The sequence below is a fragment of the Cavia porcellus genome, unplaced genomic scaffold, assembly GCF_034190915.1.
Source record: "Cavia porcellus strain 051 isolate PalLab524CR breed Dunkin Hartley unplaced genomic scaffold, mCavPor4.1 scaffold_14, whole genome shotgun sequence".
Lineage (NCBI taxonomy): Eukaryota > Metazoa > Chordata > Mammalia > Rodentia > Caviidae > Cavia > Cavia porcellus.
Window position 1 is genome coordinate 47707256 of NW_026947497.1, and position 19381 is coordinate 47726636.

The 19381-nt window shown below is 39.6% G+C and overlaps 1 protein-coding gene across 1 annotated transcript; it reads left to right on the forward strand.

Annotated features, from left to right (window-relative positions):
- The first annotated feature begins 2634 nt into the window (after positions 1-2634).
- On the forward strand, positions 2635-10251 carry Fga (fibrinogen alpha chain). The gene is made up of 6 exons (XM_003476823.4): positions 2635-2821; positions 4868-4993; positions 5450-5630; positions 6644-6789; positions 7349-8666; positions 9356-10251. The coding sequence occupies exons 1-6, from the start codon at positions 2768-2770 to the stop codon at positions 10060-10062; spliced, it is 2532 nt and encodes an 843-aa protein (XP_003476871.2). The 5' UTR covers positions 2635-2767; the 3' UTR covers positions 10063-10251.
- Positions 10252-19381: the final 9130 nt, after the last annotated feature.

Here is a 19381-nt window from a genome sequence, read left to right on the forward strand (position 1 = left end):
AGGAGAACAGGAGATTGCTTTTACTTAAAGAGATTGAATCAGGTACCCAGTAAAAGGTATAGTAAAGTGATCAGCATTTAAATATCCTGTACATACTAGCTGTTATTATCAATACGGGTTTCACATAGGAAGTAAAATTGGAGCAAAGCTAGGACTAAGGACCAGATAAATTAGGGAATACCCTATTAAGCCTGAATTTAAGAGACACAATACTACCAATAATTTAGTATAAGCACATCCAAAATATTATATAAGATATACTTACACTAAAACACAGTGTTTGCTTTTCTAAAATTGATTTAACTAGACATCTTGTATTTTCATTCACTAAATTTGGCAAATCAATGGCAATTGTTTTTAGTTTCATTGAAATATAAACAGCAGCAATTGGCCAAGTGTGGTGGCGCACGTCTGTAATCCTAACATTCTGTGAGGCCGAGATGGGAAGTTTAGAAGTTCAAGTCCATCTTTGGAAAGTTAGTGAGATCTGTCTGAAAAATGAAAGGCTTTTCTGCTGTTGTTTGTTTTTTAAAAGGCTGAGGATATAGCTTATTGTCAAGCTACTGAGTTCAGTCTCTAGCATCATAAAACGCTGTGTGTATTTAAGGTGTATGACATGTTTTGAAACACACGTACACTGTGAAATTGTAACAAGAGTTCGTTAGACAAGTGTTAGGATTTTATTAGGTAATAAGGACAGTCGGAAAGTCCAAACTCATGGCCCTCTGGAGATTGTGCAGAAACATCGTCCAGGCATCCTGCAGCTGTCTGGACTTTCCCATCACATGGTCAGGCAGGCGATTGGCTCACGGGCACAGGGACACTTCAAGGACACTGTGTGAACATTACATAGACTGGACTCTAAAAAATATGCAGTCTTCCATAGGATAGAGATTATGTTGCTCATACAATGGTGTGAGCTCACTTTTAAATCCCTTAAAAACTCCTGGATGAGTAGCCCTCAAGGGGTCTCACTCAGAACCCTCTCCCAGCTAGGGAGAACTTTCCTTCCTTACCTTTGTAACTTTTACGTTTTTGCCTTTATGTATTTTAAATAAATGTGTTTGTGCCCTACTTCCTCCATCTGCCATTTTATTCTTTGTCACCATGAGACACCATCCTGGAAGTCCTGTAACAAAATTATCACTACTGATTCGCATATACAGGGTCTACCAAAATAATGTATATGCTCTTCAGCAGTTTGCTGTACTAATAAATGTCTGGAAGCTCACAGTTGCAATGCTGAGCAGATGCCAATGTAACTTGTATTAAACTCATGATGTCTCAATAAACTCAGTATTAAAATATTTACACAAGTTTTCTTTACATGATGCATACATTTTTTGATTTGTATATATCACCTCATGTCGTTTTTCAAATATATGTGTCTATTTTTTTTACAGTGATAAAATTAAAAATCTGCCCTCTTAGCAGATTTCAAGCAGGAAATGCAGTATTGCCCACTTATTCATCCCGTATAACTAGAACTCCACACCCTCAGTCACTGCGCCCCCATCCTCCCACCCACCTTCTCCCTGCAGTTCCCCATTTTCCTTCTGTGAATTTACCTGTTTTATATTCCACATATAAGTGAAGTTATGTGGCATTTATCCTTCTACGTCTGGCTTTTTGCATTTACCGTAACGTCTGCAGGTTAATCTATGTGGCCACAAATGGCAGGATTTTACGTTTTAGTAAACTAAATAACAACCCATTGTGTGTCTGTGTCTTCTTTATCTCCTTATCCATCAAGGAACATTCAGGCTGCTTCCACATCTTGGCTTTGCTTCAGTGAACATGGGAATGTAAATGTCTCCTCAAGATCCTGATTTTATGTTGGGGGAACATACTTAGACATGGAATTTCTTGGTCATATGGTTTTTCCACTGAGTCAGTGAGAAATTTGAAGTGGAAACGCATAGCAAGGAAAGTAAATCAGCATATCCAAGGGCAGAGAAAGAGGAAAGGAATTTGCAATAGCACTTTCAGCTCTCGTAATTGTACCAATTATTGTGTACTTGCCATGTGGTAGTTACTTCTCTGAGGACTTCACAAGAATCACTAAATTATTTTTCGTAAAAATGTATGTGGTAGGTAATCATTATCCCCATTTTAAAAATGAGCAATGTAAGGCATACAGTGGTAAGGTGACTCATCCAACAGCTTTGACACTGTGCAGGTAAGTTTATGAAGCTATGGTGTTAAGTTCCAGGAACTGATGTCTTAAGCATTTTGGGTAGAGTAAGAGTTTTAGCATAAGGCTATAGAAAGGCCTTCAGGACCAGCTTGTTAACAAAATTGCATTTTGAAAGTCGGATCACCCAGTCTTACTTCCTTCCCAAGGAAAAGTCACTTGCTGAAATCTCTCCTTCACCGGGACACAGTGGGACTGCTCCAGCCACCCACACACTCCTTCAGCCATGAAAGTATCAGTGTGTTCTCTTGTGTTTCCCTTTGCATTTTCAGTCATCCTGTTCCAGGAATGTGGGCTTTTGCCCTAACTGCTGGCAAGAGGATCCAGTGGTACCATCTGTAACAGCTTATCGGAAGCAAACAGACTGGGAAGGATTGAGCAAGAATTTCTGGGATAGCAGCATGGTGGCAGGAGCAAAGGACTGCAGAGTGAGCTTTGAGTGTACAAACAGGACAGAAGTAATGATTGACCAGCTGAGTCTTCTGCAGATTTAAGTGGGCTGGGAGCTGCGGGTGGAGGCAGTGCTTCTTTCAGCTGGTGAGCTCCTCAGGGGCCAGCCCAGCTTTGGAGAAGATGTTTTCCCTGAGGATCCTCTGCTTGATTCTGAGCGTGGTTAGCATAGTGCAGGTATGGTACCTTTCTCTTTCTCTTCTCATCTTCTGTCTGGTGATTATTCCACAATGAGCCTGGAGGTCTGAATCCACCCGTTCCCTACTTTGAAACACTAGGCTTTCTGGGCTTCAGGCATGGAGGCCACATGCCAGATCAGCTTGACAGGAGCACAGGGCAATGTGACCCCAAAAGATAGGACTTTGAGAGATGAGAGAATGCAATTCTTAAGGGAAACATGAACAGCTGTCTTCCAGGATTGCAACACTGTTGCTATTTATTTATTGTTTGCTTATTTATTTATTTTTGTGGTTCTGAAAATGGAACCCAGGGCCTGATGATGCATGCTAAACAAGCATTGTACCGCAGTCTCACCCCTCCCTGTTATTTGTTATTTTTTTAAAAGAAAAACATATGTGGTTATATTTGCTGCTATGAATTCTTGAGTTATTATGCTAGTCAACAGAAGAAAACATTTTATAAAATGATCTTTCCTTCTGATTTTTAATTTCTTGCCATTTGTTCAAAAGGATTAGTTTTAGTACAACTTGTCTAAGAGGTTGTTCTGTGGGGTTTGTTTCAAAGCCAAAAGGAAAAAAGCACATGAGTTGTTTTTGGAAACATACAGCAAAACCAGAAGAGATTAGGTAATAGGGCAGTATGATTTTTGGAAATGTGTTCTTTTAAGATAACTTCTAAATGTGGATATTTATAATTTAGCTCGAGACTGATATAAAAATGAAATCTCATTCAACAAGGCTTCTGCACCACTCTAACTTTATACAAATGGCATCTATCCAGGAAACTCTGTTTTCATCTAGTTAGTTATGCAAGACATAGGATTTCAACTTATTTCTTCAGCCATTACTAACAAATCCTAATATCAAATGGTAAAGATGTAATTCTCTCCATATAGTAAACTACTAACACTACTTTTTTGGGAGGAGAAACTAAATCATTTGTTACAGACATATTTTGAATAATGAACATATTTTCATTCATTTATCCTCTCTCCTTTATTGTTTAAATATTCATTTTTTGCCTGTTTTCAGTGTTGTAACATTTTATTGTGAAACATGTTTAAGTTTATTATTATATTGTTTAGACAGAATAATTGCATTTAGTCCTTTAAACAAATTGTTCTGGGTTCCTTGAATTAGCATTATTGTCGTCTGAATTATTTTTAAATAACACTGCAAATAAACTACCCCACATTAAAGTAGAATACACTACCCCAAAGTAAAGTAACCACAGAAAATTCTTAACAATGGATAATGGAGAATAAAAGTAGTGAAAATCTAAAAGCTACCTTCATTTAGTAGGACATGAGTTCTTGTTGGAAATTTTTCTTGTGTATTATTACATCTGATTCACAACAGAAAAAGTTTAACTCTGAATATTTCTAATGATAAGGTGCTTCAAAAAATTGCCAGTCACTATTATCTTTACTTTCAGTTGTGTATTTTTCATCTCAAATGAATTGAACTTATTGTATCAATGAATAACCTAAACAGCATTTCCAAATCTTAACTGGCCAGGTTCCTGTCCTTGATAAATGCCTACCGGAAGCACGGACCCATCCCGGAGGGGAGGGTGGAGGTTTGCAGAAGAAAGGACGGAAAGTTAAAGCAGTCTAGGCTTCTGCCTACCAAATCAGGAGTTACAGGGGAAAGAACCCTTCCAGATGTTCAGTTACCTTTCCCCCTACAGTCATTAGCTAAAATGAAAAAGCAAAATTTAAGTCATTTCATTGATTCAAGTCGTATTCCTTTTATCATGAGCCAATAAAACTACTAACATTGATCAGATGCTTACGCACTTAAAAATGCATGCACTTTATTTCCTTTAGTCCTTCTGAGTTTCTACAACGGGATCAGGGCTTTTACTGATAGTAGGAAACCTGAAGCTTCTGGGGGCCCTGATGCTGCCCCTTGTCATTTCCATGGGAGGACCATTTATTTATTGGGACTTAGCAGGGCAATGTCTCTTCTCTTGACTAACTTATTGATTCTACTTGTGTGTATGTGTGTGTGTGTGTGTGTGTGTGTGTGTGTGTGTTTAAAGATCACAGGCACCACTGATACAGAATTTGAAGCAGCCGGAGGAGGCGTGCGTGGCCCAAGACTCACGGAGAAACAGCAGTCTGTCTGCAAAGAAACTGGCTGGCCCTTCTGTTCCGATGACGACTGGGTAGGTCATGTGTGGGGAGCAGGAAAGTCATCTCTAAGGACTTCAAGCAGCCTTACAGGACGACCCTAGAAAACTTCCCCAATAAAAAAGCGAGCAAGGATCTAGCTCCTTTCTTGCTAAGTACAACAAATGTAAAGGAACCTCTTCCCCAGCACTGCTTACTCCATCCCAACTCTGCATCGACAGGCTGGGTTTTAGGTGCATGTGAGCCTTAAGCACCTGGGTACTGTTGCTCTCAGCTTTCGTGGGATCTAATTTGGGTTTAAATAGATCAAATAGATCTATTAAATAGATGTCCAAATTTCTGTATAACCATTAAGTAGTCCTCTGAGCTATTTTTAAACCAATAGATGATCAGAAGAAATGGGATAAGGAAGCAGTGGGAAACATGGAAACTTGAAATATTGCTTTGGATCTAAAAGATAGACTCTCTGTGTGATTTCTTCTCTATTTTAGAATCTCAGATGCCCTTCTGGATGCAGGATGCAAGGATTAATTGATGAAGTCAATCAAGATTTTACAAATAGAATAAAAAAGCTGAAAGACTCACTATTTAATTATCAAAAGAATAATAAAGATTCTAGTACATACAGGAACATAATGGAGATTTTGAGAGGGAAGCTTTCCAAAGATAACAGTAAGTATTAAATAGCAGAGTTTTGATTTCTGGCAAAAACAACAGCACAAATCCTGAACAATGATGTCTACCTATAGCTACCACGATTTATTCCAAAGTACTTAGTGTAGAAACACATGTCACTGTGATATTCCTGAATTTTAAGGAAAGTTTTTTTTTAAATCATGTTCATAATGCAGAAGAGTTAGTTTAGCCAATTTAAGATAGCAAAATATGTCAGATTTTGAGATGGAAGGCAAAAGTCTAAGCATGTTTTTCCTTCAAAAGTAGATATTGGAAATAAGGTGGGCTGGAACATTTGAGCAGATATTTTTGGTAAGGTAATTCAGAAGTCATTGGCCACAGATCTGGGAGCCCAACTCTCAGACTCCACTGAGCTGATATGTAAATCTGAAGGGTTTTGTTTTGATACAAAGCTGTGCTCTGTCTTTCTCAGAGGACTCTCTTTAGGGACAGGAAACACTGCATTTACTCTGGACTTCAACAATGAGTCCAGGGAACTGCTGGTCCCTACAGCCATGCTTTGCTTCATTCAATCTTAAGGATACACTTGACTGTAATGCCAGTGATACAGTGTCCCCTGGCAAGTGAGTGACCCTGGTGACTCCGTGAAAGTTTGGGAACAACTTCAAATCTGCTGGTGGAAATCACAGTGTGTATATTTGTGTGTGTGCGCATGTGTGTATTCAAATTCCTTGACTGAAGGTGTACTGAAAAAATTAGAATGTGGTCAAACTAGTTATTTTATATCCTTATCATTTTTTAAAATATCCTAAGTATTTGCATTGCTAATTACTACCAGAGCATCCTAACTGACAACCGTGGATGTTTGGGGCATGTAACATTGTCCAAAAGAAACTGCTTAAAAGCTTGAAACTCACAGATTAAATGTCTGGAAAACATACTGTAACCCCAATAAGATGTGGGAATATTTACCAGAACATTTCTTTTGGGGGTGGGCTGGATATTGCAAATCGCTCAGCAGCACTCACCATCTGTGATGTCTGTTACAGACCATGACAACACATACAACCAGGTATCAGAAGATGTGAGAAGCAGAATTGAGACTCTGAGGCGCAAAGTCATTGAGAAAGCACAGCAAATCCAGCTCCTGCAGAGCAACGTCAGGGCCCAGCTGATAGACATGAAGCGCCTGGAGGTAAGGAGCGCGTGCCCTGGACCTCCCATTCCTTTGTGTTTGAATACTGGGAAGGAAAGCCTTGGTCACACACAGGGTCTCTAGCCGAGAAAACTGCTATATCCATTATCTCCTGAAGGATAGGGACGACTGACTTCCCCACTCTCCAAGTGAAGAAAAAAGTCAAGAGACTTCAATAAAATTTTCAAGGCTATCTAAATAGTAAATTTCAACAGCAAAAAGCCCAGCCTTAGATGAATTCCAAAGCCCGTAATATCACAGGCCTGAGACCTCAGCGTCAGCCTCATCGAGGATCCCTGCATTAAAGCTTCCTTTCAGAGGAAGTAACAGCTTATTGCGAACCATTGTAGGCCTAAGATGAATCCAAATATTCCATATCCTGGCCTTCATGCCCCGTGTGTCTTCCTCAGAGGATATTCTGTAAGTGGAGAACAGAGAACCCCCGGGTAGGACTGGAAGCCAAAGACATGCAACCAGCTCCAAAGCAGAAATGAACTGCCAGGAGCTCCATGCACACAGCCTCCCTCTTTCTCTCTATCTTTGTCCTTTCTCTCCTTAGGTGGACATTGACATTAAGATCCGATCTTGCAAAGGGTCCTGCAGCAGGGCTTTGTCTCGTGAGGTGAATCTGAGGGACTATGAGGAGCAGCAGAAGCAGCTGGAACAGGTCACTGCCAAAGAGCTGTTTCCCTCCAGAGACAGGCAGTTCTTACCACGGCTGAAGATGAAACTCATGCCGATGACAGACTTGGTTCCTCCCACTTTCAGGAGCCAGCTTCAGAAAGGCCCTCCAGAGTGGAAGGCCTTAGTGGACATGCAGCAGATGACAATGGAGTTAGAGAGGCCTGGGACAGAGGGTAGTGCCAGAGGGGACTCGACATCTTATGGGCCAGGGTCAGACACTGAAAGTCCCAGGAAGCCTGTACCTGTTGGCTCTGGGCCCTGGACTGTTGGGGGCTCTGGACCTGGAAGTGATAGAAATCGGGGCCCAGGAAGCTCCCCATCTGGTGGCTCTGGGCACTGGATTCCTGGGAGCTCTGGACCTGGAAGTGACCAGAGCCCAGTAAGCTCTCCGTCCGGTGGCTCTGGGCACTGGAGTTCTGGAGTCTATGTGCCTACTCAGAGTGGAAACTCTGCCTCTGGAAGTTTTAAACCAGACAGCCCGGGCTATGGCAGCACCAGGCCTGCCAACCCAGACTGGGGTCATTTTGAGGAAGGAACAGGGAGTTTAAGTTCAGGAACGAGGAAGGAGTACCACACAGAGAAGTTGATCAAAGGCGATAAGGAGCTCTCCATTGGGAAGGACAAAGCCACCTCTGCCTCTACTGGCACAACCACTACGCGTCATTCATGCACCAAGACCATCACTAAGACTGTTGTAGGTCCTGATGGACACAAAAAGGTGACCAAAGAAGTGGTAAACTCTGAAGATCCCGCCGACTGTGCCGGTGGCCCAGATTTAGGCATGCTGCATGGCTTCAGTGCCCACAGCAGCCTCGATGAATTTGCCCGGACACACCCTGGAGCAGCTTCTTTTTTTGACACATCCTCCAGTGGGAAAGTGACGTCGTTCTCAAGCTTACCCTCCACTTCCTTGAAGGAGTACAGCAGTAAGACCCAGTCAATGGGCACAGAGTCAGGCTTTTTCCCTGGGGACACTGGCTCTCACACCTTTGACGTCCCTGAGTATTCCACCGGCATGAGTACAAGCCACACGAAACAAGTGAGTAGCAGTAAGTCGTACAGTACAGGAAGCTCCACATTTGAGAGAAAGAGCTTGAAAATGTCAGACCAGGCTGGAGGTGCAGAAGATTATAAGGATGAAGGAGACACCCACAGCATCAAGAGAAGCCCTGTTAAAACTCGTCTTTCCAGAGGTACCCACACTTCTCCCTTGGGGAAGCCTTACCTGACCCCCTAAAACTAATCTAGTTATTTCTTAAATGTGCTCCAAAAGCACCTTGTTCTTCTTCCCTAACCCTCTGTTGCACTTTATTGAAATGACACTTTTGGGGGGGGCTGTTTTCTCATGCTAGACTGTAAGTTCCACTGGGGCAGGGACTCTTGTCTTTTGCGACTTTCTGTATTCCTCACAGTGCAATAAAAACATGTTGAATGAATGAATCCTTCTGAAATTCGGTTTTTAGTTGGCTTGACCAAATTCTTCCACCAGTCAAACTACATGCTATTGGAATTGTCATACAATTAAGTAATCATATTTTTAGTGTGTGTCTCAGTTGACATTTTGATCAGGCTACAACTAAGATGTATTAATATGAACTGATGCTATGAATATTAACTACTATTGACAGTTATTTGTATGAGTATGTGCAAGTAAAATTCCAAATCCATTTGAGGAAAATTTGCATTTTGTAGATTTAACTTGCCCTCATTTGCAGAAGATTATAGCTCAGGGAAGGTGCATCCTTTTCTCAGGGGCAAAGGAAGATAGAAAAGAAGGAAGGGAGGCAGGGAGCAGTAGCTGCCTTTTGAAATCCGCGCCCTGCCTGTCTTTGTAAAGCTAAATGAGAGTAACTTCCTCCAACCAGCTTAATTTTTTTTTTAGACTGTCACGATGTCCTCCAAACACATCCTTCAGGTGCCCAGAGTGGCATTTTCAATGTCAAGCCACCAGGATCCAGTAAGATTTTTTCTGTTTATTGCGATCAAGAGACCAGTTTGGGAGGATGGCTTTTGATCCAGCAAAGAATGGATGGATCACTGAATTTTAACCGGACCTGGCAAGACTACAAGAGAGGTTTCGGCAGCCTGAATGACCAGGGAGAAGGAGAGTTCTGGCTAGGCAATGACGGTGTCCACTTACTCACGCGGAAGGGCTCGGTCCTCAGGGTTGAGTTAGAGGACTGGGCAGGGGAGGGGGCCTTTGCAGAGTATCATGTGTGGGTGGGCTCTGAGGCCGAAGGCTATGCCCTGAGGGTCTCCTCCTACCAGGGCAATGCTGGCGATGCCCTGATTGAGGGCTTTGCTGAGGAGGGGGAAGAATACACTTCTCACAACGGCATGCAGTTTAGTACCTTTGACAAAGATGCGGACCAGTGGGAAGAGAACTGTGCTGAAATCTACGGAGGAGGCTGGTGGTACAACAACTGTCAGGCAGCCAACCTCAATGGCATCTACTACTCTGGGGGCATCTATGACCCCAGGGAAAACAGCCCTTATGAGATTGAGAATGGGGTGGTCTGGGGTCCCTTTAAAGGAACAGACTATTCCCTCAAGGTTGTCCGCATGAAAATAAGGCCAATGGTAACCTAAGGGGCAAGCAGTGGGAGGGCAAGATTCTGTCTGCCTCCTTCAAAAAATGAAGACACATAGTTAAGGTTCTTTACAACCTATTGAAAGATTGCCAGGTGCTATTTTATTATTCTTTGTACTGTAACTAAATGGAACTGAGGTATAGCAGTGCTTTGAAAAATAAAGTATATGAACATTTTTATCTTTAAATAGCTCTGTGGGTTTTAAAGGTTTTATAAAGCTACCACAAATGCGTGCATTGCGTCACGTAGAGGGAGATGGGTTAGAGAAAATACTCTGTCTTTTCCAGGGATTTTATAGAATACACATGTGAAGTGAGACAGTCCCACTCTCTGCTGTCCTGTGGGGTGTGGCTTTCCAACTTCTCCTTCCACAGCACCCATAGTCAGAGGCCTGTTACAAAGAAAGGAAAGGGCCAGGGATGTAGCTCAGCCTTGCAAACTCAAGGTCCTGAGTTTAATTCTTGGTACCAAAAAAAGAAAAAAAAAAAGAGCGGAAGTTTGTTTTACATATTGTGTGTGTGTGTGTGTGTGTGTGTGTGTGTGTGTGTGTGTGGTTTTTTGAGACACAGACTCGCTATGCAGTTCAGGCTGGCCTTGAGCTCACTTTGCAGCCCAGGCGGGTCTCAAACTCACAATGATCCTCCTGCCTCAGCCTCTGGAGTGCTGGAATCACAGGAGTGAGCCACTATGCCCAGCTGGTTTGCATGTTCTGGAGCACACGTTTTATGTTAAAACTTATTCAATTGAACAATTGGCTTGTATAGAGAAATTCACATTTTACAAACTATTTTCATCTCTTCTGTTAGCAAACAAATCCAGGAAGGCAGAAAAAACATTTTTCTTGAGAGAAGTGGAGAACCATCCTTTCAGTTTTCCAGGAGAGAACATAATGCGAACTCAAGTTTTTTTCCCAGCACATAGAAACATGCTTTTAAAATCCTCAAAAACCTACAAGTGTTCCAAAAACAGATGGAGTTTACACATTGCCTCACCATCCTCCTAGTTCTGATTTGGCATTACTTGCATACCAGCCTTACACTATATTCTATGCCACATTTGTTGTTAATCAAAATAAATCATGGTTTGCAGGCATCTCACTGAATATGGCCTATTCTATTTTCATTCATGCAGCACATTTACACTGGTCATTATTTTTCTGAACAAGTTATATCTTTAATCATGGTGGCCTTGGCTCCTGCCTCCAATATTTAATTCGTAGTGTTCTTAGTAACAATTACTTGCATTGGAAATCTATATTTATTAAAATAACTCAAGGAAGCTTGCGTATGACCCTTGCTCATTCAGGTTCCATCTCAAGGTAATTTTATCTTTTATCCTAGGAAAGAAAATAGGAAGGAAGTGATACAGGAGAACTGAACTCTCCCCCTACCAGTGTCCGATACGAGTTCATGTTCTCTGACATCAAAGAATGAATTTAGGAACAACAGAGGTTAAGAGCAGAATATATTTATTGAGAGAAACAAATTTCTGTCTGGGAAAGAGACAGGAGTCTTGAGTGGGTTGTCAAAGACTCTGTCTTTTCTCGGGATTTTATGGAATACACATGTGAAGTGAGACAGGTCCCAGTTGAGGAAAACCTGGGAAATCACAAGGTGGGCATAAGGTGGAACACAACCAATAAGATTAGTTGCTCAGGTAAAATTGATTAAACTGGGGGCAAATGGGAAAGCAAGTTGTGTAGAAAGCAGGCATTCTTAGCAGGCAGTGACTCTTCCCATAGGGAGTTAGGACGGTGACTCCTGGCTTCCTCAAGGTGATAGAGACCTATTTAGAATATCAATCCTTAGGATGTAAGTATATTTGCTTGATCTTTTGTCTTGAGGTCTGGCCCACAGGAGGGGATATGTCTCCCCCACAATTGCAAGGTATCTGGCCTTCTGCACTGGCTCCTTCAAGGACCCAATCCTATCTGACTGCCTATAATATTTTTATCTAACTCAGTTACCTGTAACAGATAGAAGAAAGGAAGGAGGGAAAGAAGGTAGGAAGGAAGGCAGAAAGAAAGGGAAGAAGGGAGGGAGGGAGGAAAGGAAGAAGGGAAGAGAGAAAATGTGGAAGAAAGATGGATAGAAGGAGGGGAGAGAAGAAGGCAGGCAGGAGTGGAGGAAGAAGAGGGTTAGAGCTGGGGACAGGGCTTGGGAACAGAGGAGAGGGATGAGGAGGAGAGTTCACTAATGAATCATAAATTATTTTGCATTTCCTAATGTGGATTTTAAAACCTTTGATAAAAATGCGATACCTCTAAATCTTTGGATAATTGGATAAAAACCTCTTCAGAATTATAAGAAGTCATTTCTTTTAACATCAAGGTTTTGGGTCATGTCTTCCCACCCACTTATGTACACATGTACCCCTCCGCTAAATTTGAGTTGGAATTGGAACATGTTTGCTCTCAGAATAACGTACTGGGTTGCAGCAAAGGATAAGCCCAGCTATGAATGGAAGGGTGACTGTTTCTAATATTTTTAAGATTTCGAGTTTATTATCAAAGGATTAAGCAAACTTTCAGTTAATAAACAATAGCCAGTTGGTGGGAGATAGAGTTTATTTGTGCGAAAAGGGATCAAGTATCTCTTTTCCACCTTACCTGGTATTTAACCTGTTGTTTTATTTTGTTCCCCTGAAATTAATCATAAATTCAGGCTCATTGTCTCTCATTCCCTGAGAAACTCACTTTAACTTGGCTTGTGTAAGTTTACCACTCAGTTAAAATTACTTTCTTTATATCAACAATGACTTTGTAACAAAATTAAATGTCCTGCGTTAATCCTCTTTCTACACAGCTATTTTCAACATCTGTTCATGTTTTGTTCCCATTTTACCCCTTACATCTTCTTAGGTTCTTGGTGTCTGCTAGACTATATTTCTGTCTCACCTTTTTCAGTCATGATTTTTCCATGCAAGGATTTCTCATGTACAATAATGTTAGCACTCGTCCTTAGCAGGTGGGATTAAGGTTGGTATGCATAGCTTCAAAAAGACAGAAACAGATGTATTGCTCACAGAGTATGTCCCCACAACCCCCAGGAAACCACCAATACCTTTGTGATGACCTCCATACTCTAACTTGTCCCCACTGTCCAAATATCACATCCTGTGACCCCCTGGACAAAGAATGAATTGTACAGGACATTCTGGGCTGTTTCAAGAAGCATTTCTGCCTACACCTTGTCAGCTACACATAGCTGCAAGAGAGGCAGGGAAATGTCTACTTTAGGTTTGGGTGTAAAACTATAGTTAAAATTCTGTTAGTAGAAGAAGGAGAAAAGACACCGAGATTCACAATTACTACTCTTGGCCACACCATGTTTCCTCACCCTACAAGTGAGTCCCTTTCTCTTGGGTTGATGCGACCATCCCCATACCTTCAGAAGCCAACAAAGTGAAAGTATAGTTAAGTTAAAAGTCCTCAGCTTAGCAAATAAGCTTTTTCACAAATTGGTCCCTTTCCAGAAGCCTCTGCAATCACTCATCCTACACTTCAATTACATTGCCCTTTTCATTAGTACTGGAACAGTCTTCCCATATCTTCACCAGAAGGAGCCCCTTCATCCCTTTAAAAGCTCAGGTAGTGTTGCTTCTGGGAACCCTTCCCCCATGTCTGCCACAGAAAGAACTGAATTGCTCTCTGGGGTCTCATGTTGTTCACTCACACCTCACCTCAAAACTAACATATTTATGTTATTTGTGGTACCAGGTTATGAATTCCTTCAAGTCAGATTTCATTTATATAATATAATCTGTCCTATGTAAGACTCTCTTATCCACTTTAAGATTTTATGCGTAGGACTAGGGGTGTAACTCAGCATGGTGCCTGCCTTGCAAGCATGAGGCAGTGAGTTCAATCCCTAGTACCAAAAAACAAAGCAAACAACCCACAACAACAAAAACTTATGCAGGTACATTTTAAGTGTTTCTTTAAATATTTTCCTTTTACATTTATTTATTTAATACAGAATTTATTTTAATGTATTATGAAGAAAGCACACTTTGGTATTTTTTGTTGCTGTCAGTTATACAGGAGTCACTTATTAAAATAAGTATTCTTTGCCCATCTAATTGAAATTCCAATTTTAATGTACAAAGTTTTTTCTGGATTTTTCTCTCTTTCTACTCTCTCCTATAATTTCACCTTTTTACTATTTTTAAAGTATAACTTTTAAGTGAATTAATCTCCCTTTCTTCCCCTAGCTTCTTTCTGTTTTGAATTTTAGTCTAGAAAGCTATAATTTTCATTTTCAATGGTTTCCTATAGGGTTTACTTGGACAAAGGTTTCTTAACTTATAATTTGTTATCTTTTGAGGGAATTAGAGTAGGTCACTCAAATGATATATTGCCAAGAAATTTTATAAATTATACTATTTTAAAGAATTATTCCTTTCAAAATATTTTAGAAATTTTAGGTTTTCTTTGTGAACCAGTGCAGATCAAATTTTGTAGATCTTCCATTGGCAAGGAAAAATACGTATTTCTAGATTTAAAGGTTATAATACTTTATTGCCAAATTTGGTGATGGATGAGTAATCAAATATTCTAAATTAAGAATATTCTTTTTCTATTTTATGTGATTGAACTTCCATACTCTGACATAGCAATGTGTACACATATGTCTATGTTTATGAATGCATATATTTTTGTATCTCAAGAACACTTCACTCTGGTTTTGTGTATGAGTGTGATTTCTCTCCTCTAGGAATTTTGATTTGTAAATCGATTCCTATGTCATCCAGTGAAAGATGATGCTTGCTTTGTCTCCTCTGTGGATGACACTTTTCCTGAGTGCTTTTCCCTCTTTTGCTGCTTCATTTGGAATTGAACTCTAGTTGACAGATATTAATATTGTCATCACTTCCAGTTTTGATTTTCTTTTCTCTTGTGTAAACACAAGTCATTTTATTTTAATATATCTCTGTCACTTTGTTTAGAAGGCTTTCCTAAAATAAAGAGTACATTTTTAAACACAATTTTGTTTTACATTTACATTTTAATTTTGTTGTTGTTTCCCCTTTTATTATTTCTTGTGTGTCCATTTATTTTGGTCTGTTTTTCATTTTATTTAGAAAGCTTTCTTATAAATAGTCTATAACATTTGTAAACCCAAACTTACATTTGTTTTAGCATATTGTTCCCTCTTTTACTAACTTTTACTCTCCTATTCATAATGACCTCTCTTTTTTTTTTTTTTTTTTGTCTTTTTCCTTTTATTGGTACCAGGGATCAAACTCATGACTGCCTGCTTGCAAGGCAGGCGCTTATGCCACTGATCCCCAGCTAATGCAAATCCCCAGCCCCCATGATGACCTCTCTTCCATAGTTAATGATCAAATTCTGCATAGGTTATCCATTTCAAATTAGCCCTGAGTTGAATGCATGAATGAATGAACAAAATCTATATGAACCTGAAAAATTTGCTGAGACAGTACATGATTTTAAATATTGGCACTAAAGAAGAAAGCACTGAACTAGGAATGCTGATCTCGAGTCAAAAACATAGGAAATATTTAGTCGTATTTCAAGTTAAATGTGACCACTCTTCTTGTAGCCTGAAGACTCCCTTGTTCTCCTCTACCATCGTAACATGAGAAGATCTCTCAGTTACTTACTCTATTACTAAGTGCAGAAAATATATCTAGCACTAAACACAAGGCTTGACACAAAATTATGGTCCAATACATTTTTAGGACTTCAAGCACCTAGGTTTTAGAAGGAATCTTTAAGGTCTAGTTCAACTTCCTACCCAATACATAAATCCTCTCTGTAACTGGAGATGTTACTAAGTTAATTAAGATGTCATATTCAACTTTTATTAAAAGGTTATTTATATTTTAATTCACTCATTCTTTACATATGTACTTTCAGCTTCTTAAACCTTTTAGAATAAGAAGTTTGGGGAAATAAATTTCCACAAAATCTGATAATACTTGCAATTAATAAGCAATGATTACTAGAGTTCTTTTAAAAAGTCAAGAACATGTTATGAACTGATTTTTCCAGTTAGAAAATAGTAATTTAGGGTAAATAATAAAGGGCATATCTGGGAGGGAAGCTCACAATATTGTTTATATATTCTTATAGTTTCTTACCAACTTATTCCACGTTTTTATCATTCTAAGATAATGATACTGAATTTCATAGATAAGTATGAGACTATATTGTATATAGTATTTACTTTTATTTTTCCAAATCTGTTATTGTTTTAGTTATATTTTACATTCCATAAGAGAGCAAAATATATTTCCAAGTTAGCTAATATTAGGGATGTGGCTAGAGGCTCAGATTAGGTTTATGAAAGCTGTAACAGTATAACACACAATATAGACGGAGGATGCAGAGTCGTAAATTAAATCCTTTTTATATTGGAGCCAAGTAGCAGCATTTAGATGTTGGTAGCCATGAAAATAATGCAAGCTTCTTGTAGATAAAAAATTGTTCAGAGAAACCACTTCTGAGACATCTCATTATCAATGTACAGATTTATGTATTCTTTACTCCCTTGTTTGTAATTGACTTCCAAGTACTTTATAAATCTTATTTATGGAGAAAAATCCATCATTGCTTGAAGACAAGGGCAGAAAAGGCCTTGTATGTTCTGGAAAGGAGTAGCATCAGGGGAGAAGAAATTCCAATTAATTCTTGAACAACAGCTGGACACTGTGTTTTCCAGATGGTTAAAGCACCAGTTTCAAAGCACAGATGCCAGGAATCCACGCATTCTCCCAGGGTGGGCTGTGAAAGGTTCAGTTCCTAAGCAGCTCATTAGCTCATTGCTGAAACCACATGAATTGCCACAGAGCACTCTGGAAAATATTTACGAAGCTCACCTTTGCCTCTGTGATCCCCAAAGGGGCTGTGACCTTTGGGTTGTCTGCCCACCTAAACTGTTGCAAAACTTTGTTGAAATGTCTCCTTTGGAAAGATAAGAAAAAGTCCAGCAAACAATTAGCTATGCAGGGTGAAGGACAGAAAGATATTCATTAAAATACTCTTGAAATGTGTCTTAGCGGTGAAAACTTTCAAAGTAAAATGCTAAGAGGAGAAATAAATATAATTCAGTCAATAAAAAGTGTTACCTTCTTACCACGTCTTGGTTAAGAGAGGTAGATAAAAGGTAGTGGCTGTCAGATTCAGCTGTGTGCAGGAATGATGGTTGTACTTTAAAAGAATTCACTCAACAGTGAGATGCAGCAGAGCAGAGAGAGTGGTTTCTACCTTCAGAGACAGGTCCCACCAAGTCCAGTTTAACCACAGGCAGTGGTTGCCTATGAACACAGTAAAGGCAACTTCAAGGAACTGCTTAAAGTATGTCATGGTTACCATTTGAGTAAAAAAAAATTCTTAGTAAGGAAAACAATAGAGGTCTCAGAAAAATACAGGTGTAGCCTCCTCACCAATTCCCAAAACCAAACAGGGACCAGAACCTCTTGGGATATTGACAAGCAGAAATTGTTGGGCTATTTCCATGTGAAAGAGGCTCTTAGGTCATAAACCTAGATTAGTACTGGGGAATTTATATTTGAAAAGACATTGGCAGATTGGGATGATCAGATGCTAAGTGTGTAATGATTAAATGGAAAGATTGTCTGACCCACTGAAGCCAGGCATTGTATTACCCAGAGTTTTGTCCCATGTGGGAACTCCATGATCAGTTCAAAGCAAAATCCCTTGCTTGCCCTGATTAGATGTTTCTCCTGGTTCCTAAACACAGAGGAGCTAAAAGTTTATGCCCCAAGTACAAAAGTCTTTAGTTTGCTGCAACTTTCAGTCTTAATTGCATAAAAAATTACATTCTCATGTTGTGTGATGGATTTAGCCAGTTAATTAGCTTTCAACCAATTTTTATATTATCTTCATGAAGACTTGGTTGAATAATTTTTACAGAGGTTATTTTCTATATTCTAACTGGATCAACCTTATTGTATTAAAAATCGTGCAGTCAGGTATGTAGCGTTTCTTATCAAACGGTATTTTTAGAGAATTTACTTTCATATTATATATTACCCAGGTGGAATCTGTTTTTGCTATTTGGATGTTAACTAACAACCTAGCATAAGATTAGTGACTTTAGCAGTTTTTATCAGCATTACTTCAAGCTCTAGGGATTCATTAGGTCCTCTGAGTGTGCAGAAAGGGTTGAGCAAAGGTCTAGCAATGACACTTTCCCCAGCCCCCTTCAGCCGGAGGAAAATTTCTGGTCTTAGTGAGTTCTAAGTAAAAACATGGACACCAAGATTTTGGTAATCTTTTTGATACTCTAAATTTGATAATGGGTTTAGCTATTAGTATTTATGCATTGTGAAAATCAGCCTTTCTGGCAGGCTAATGGTTCTGAAATGAAAGCAGAACGAGAACTCATCAGTGAAGGAAGTGTCTCCTAGCAACAGATGGATGACTGCTCTTATTTGCTGAACGCTAACACGAATTTCCCAAGTGTTTCAAAAAGTATCCTATGGGTGCTGAGGGTGAAGGGAGCTTTGAAAATGAGTAGCTACTCATCTATTTTGGGAGAATATGCTGCTGAAAATGAGAACACTGCATCAAGGGGCCCGACCATTGTGAATAATGTGGCAACTAACAGGAGAGAATATGTATTTTCAAGGACCTAATTTCAGTCTTTTGGGGGTCTAGACCCAGATATAGCATTGTTGGATCTTATAGTAATTCCATTTAATTTTTTTGAGGAATTTATATATCACTTGCCATTATGGCTTCACTGTTTTACATTCTTACCAGCAATGTGCAAGGATACTCCATGGATTCTAAATTGTCAAATTAATTGAACAAAAAAATAGAACAGTGGTTGCCAAAAGGTAGGGGTAAGGAAAAGGGAATTTTTGTTGAGTATAAACTTACAAAGTTATAGTTATAGGTACATTCTAGAGACTATGCAATATAATGCCCATGGATAATCATTAAAAATTTATCTCATGTCCAATGTTCTTGCCACAATATAACCAAACAAAACAAAGGGGACACTGGAAAGCTCTGGGAGATAATGGATGTGTTCAACACTGTCATCATGATCATAGCAGCTCAAACCCATCAAATTGTGTTACATATGGATGATGGGTTTGTTTGTTTGTTTATTTGTTTTTTGGCAGTGCTATACAACAAATTGCATTTTTGTTTTGTTTTCTATACCAATCTTCCTCTACAAAACCGCTGGAAAACTAAAAGGAGTTGATCTGTCCTGGAATGGAGGAAACCCACTGTGCTAAGGTAGATGAAAAGCGTAGGGGACAAAGAATAAACCATTTTACTCCCAACTGATGCATTTGGATTTAAGGAATTTGGATAG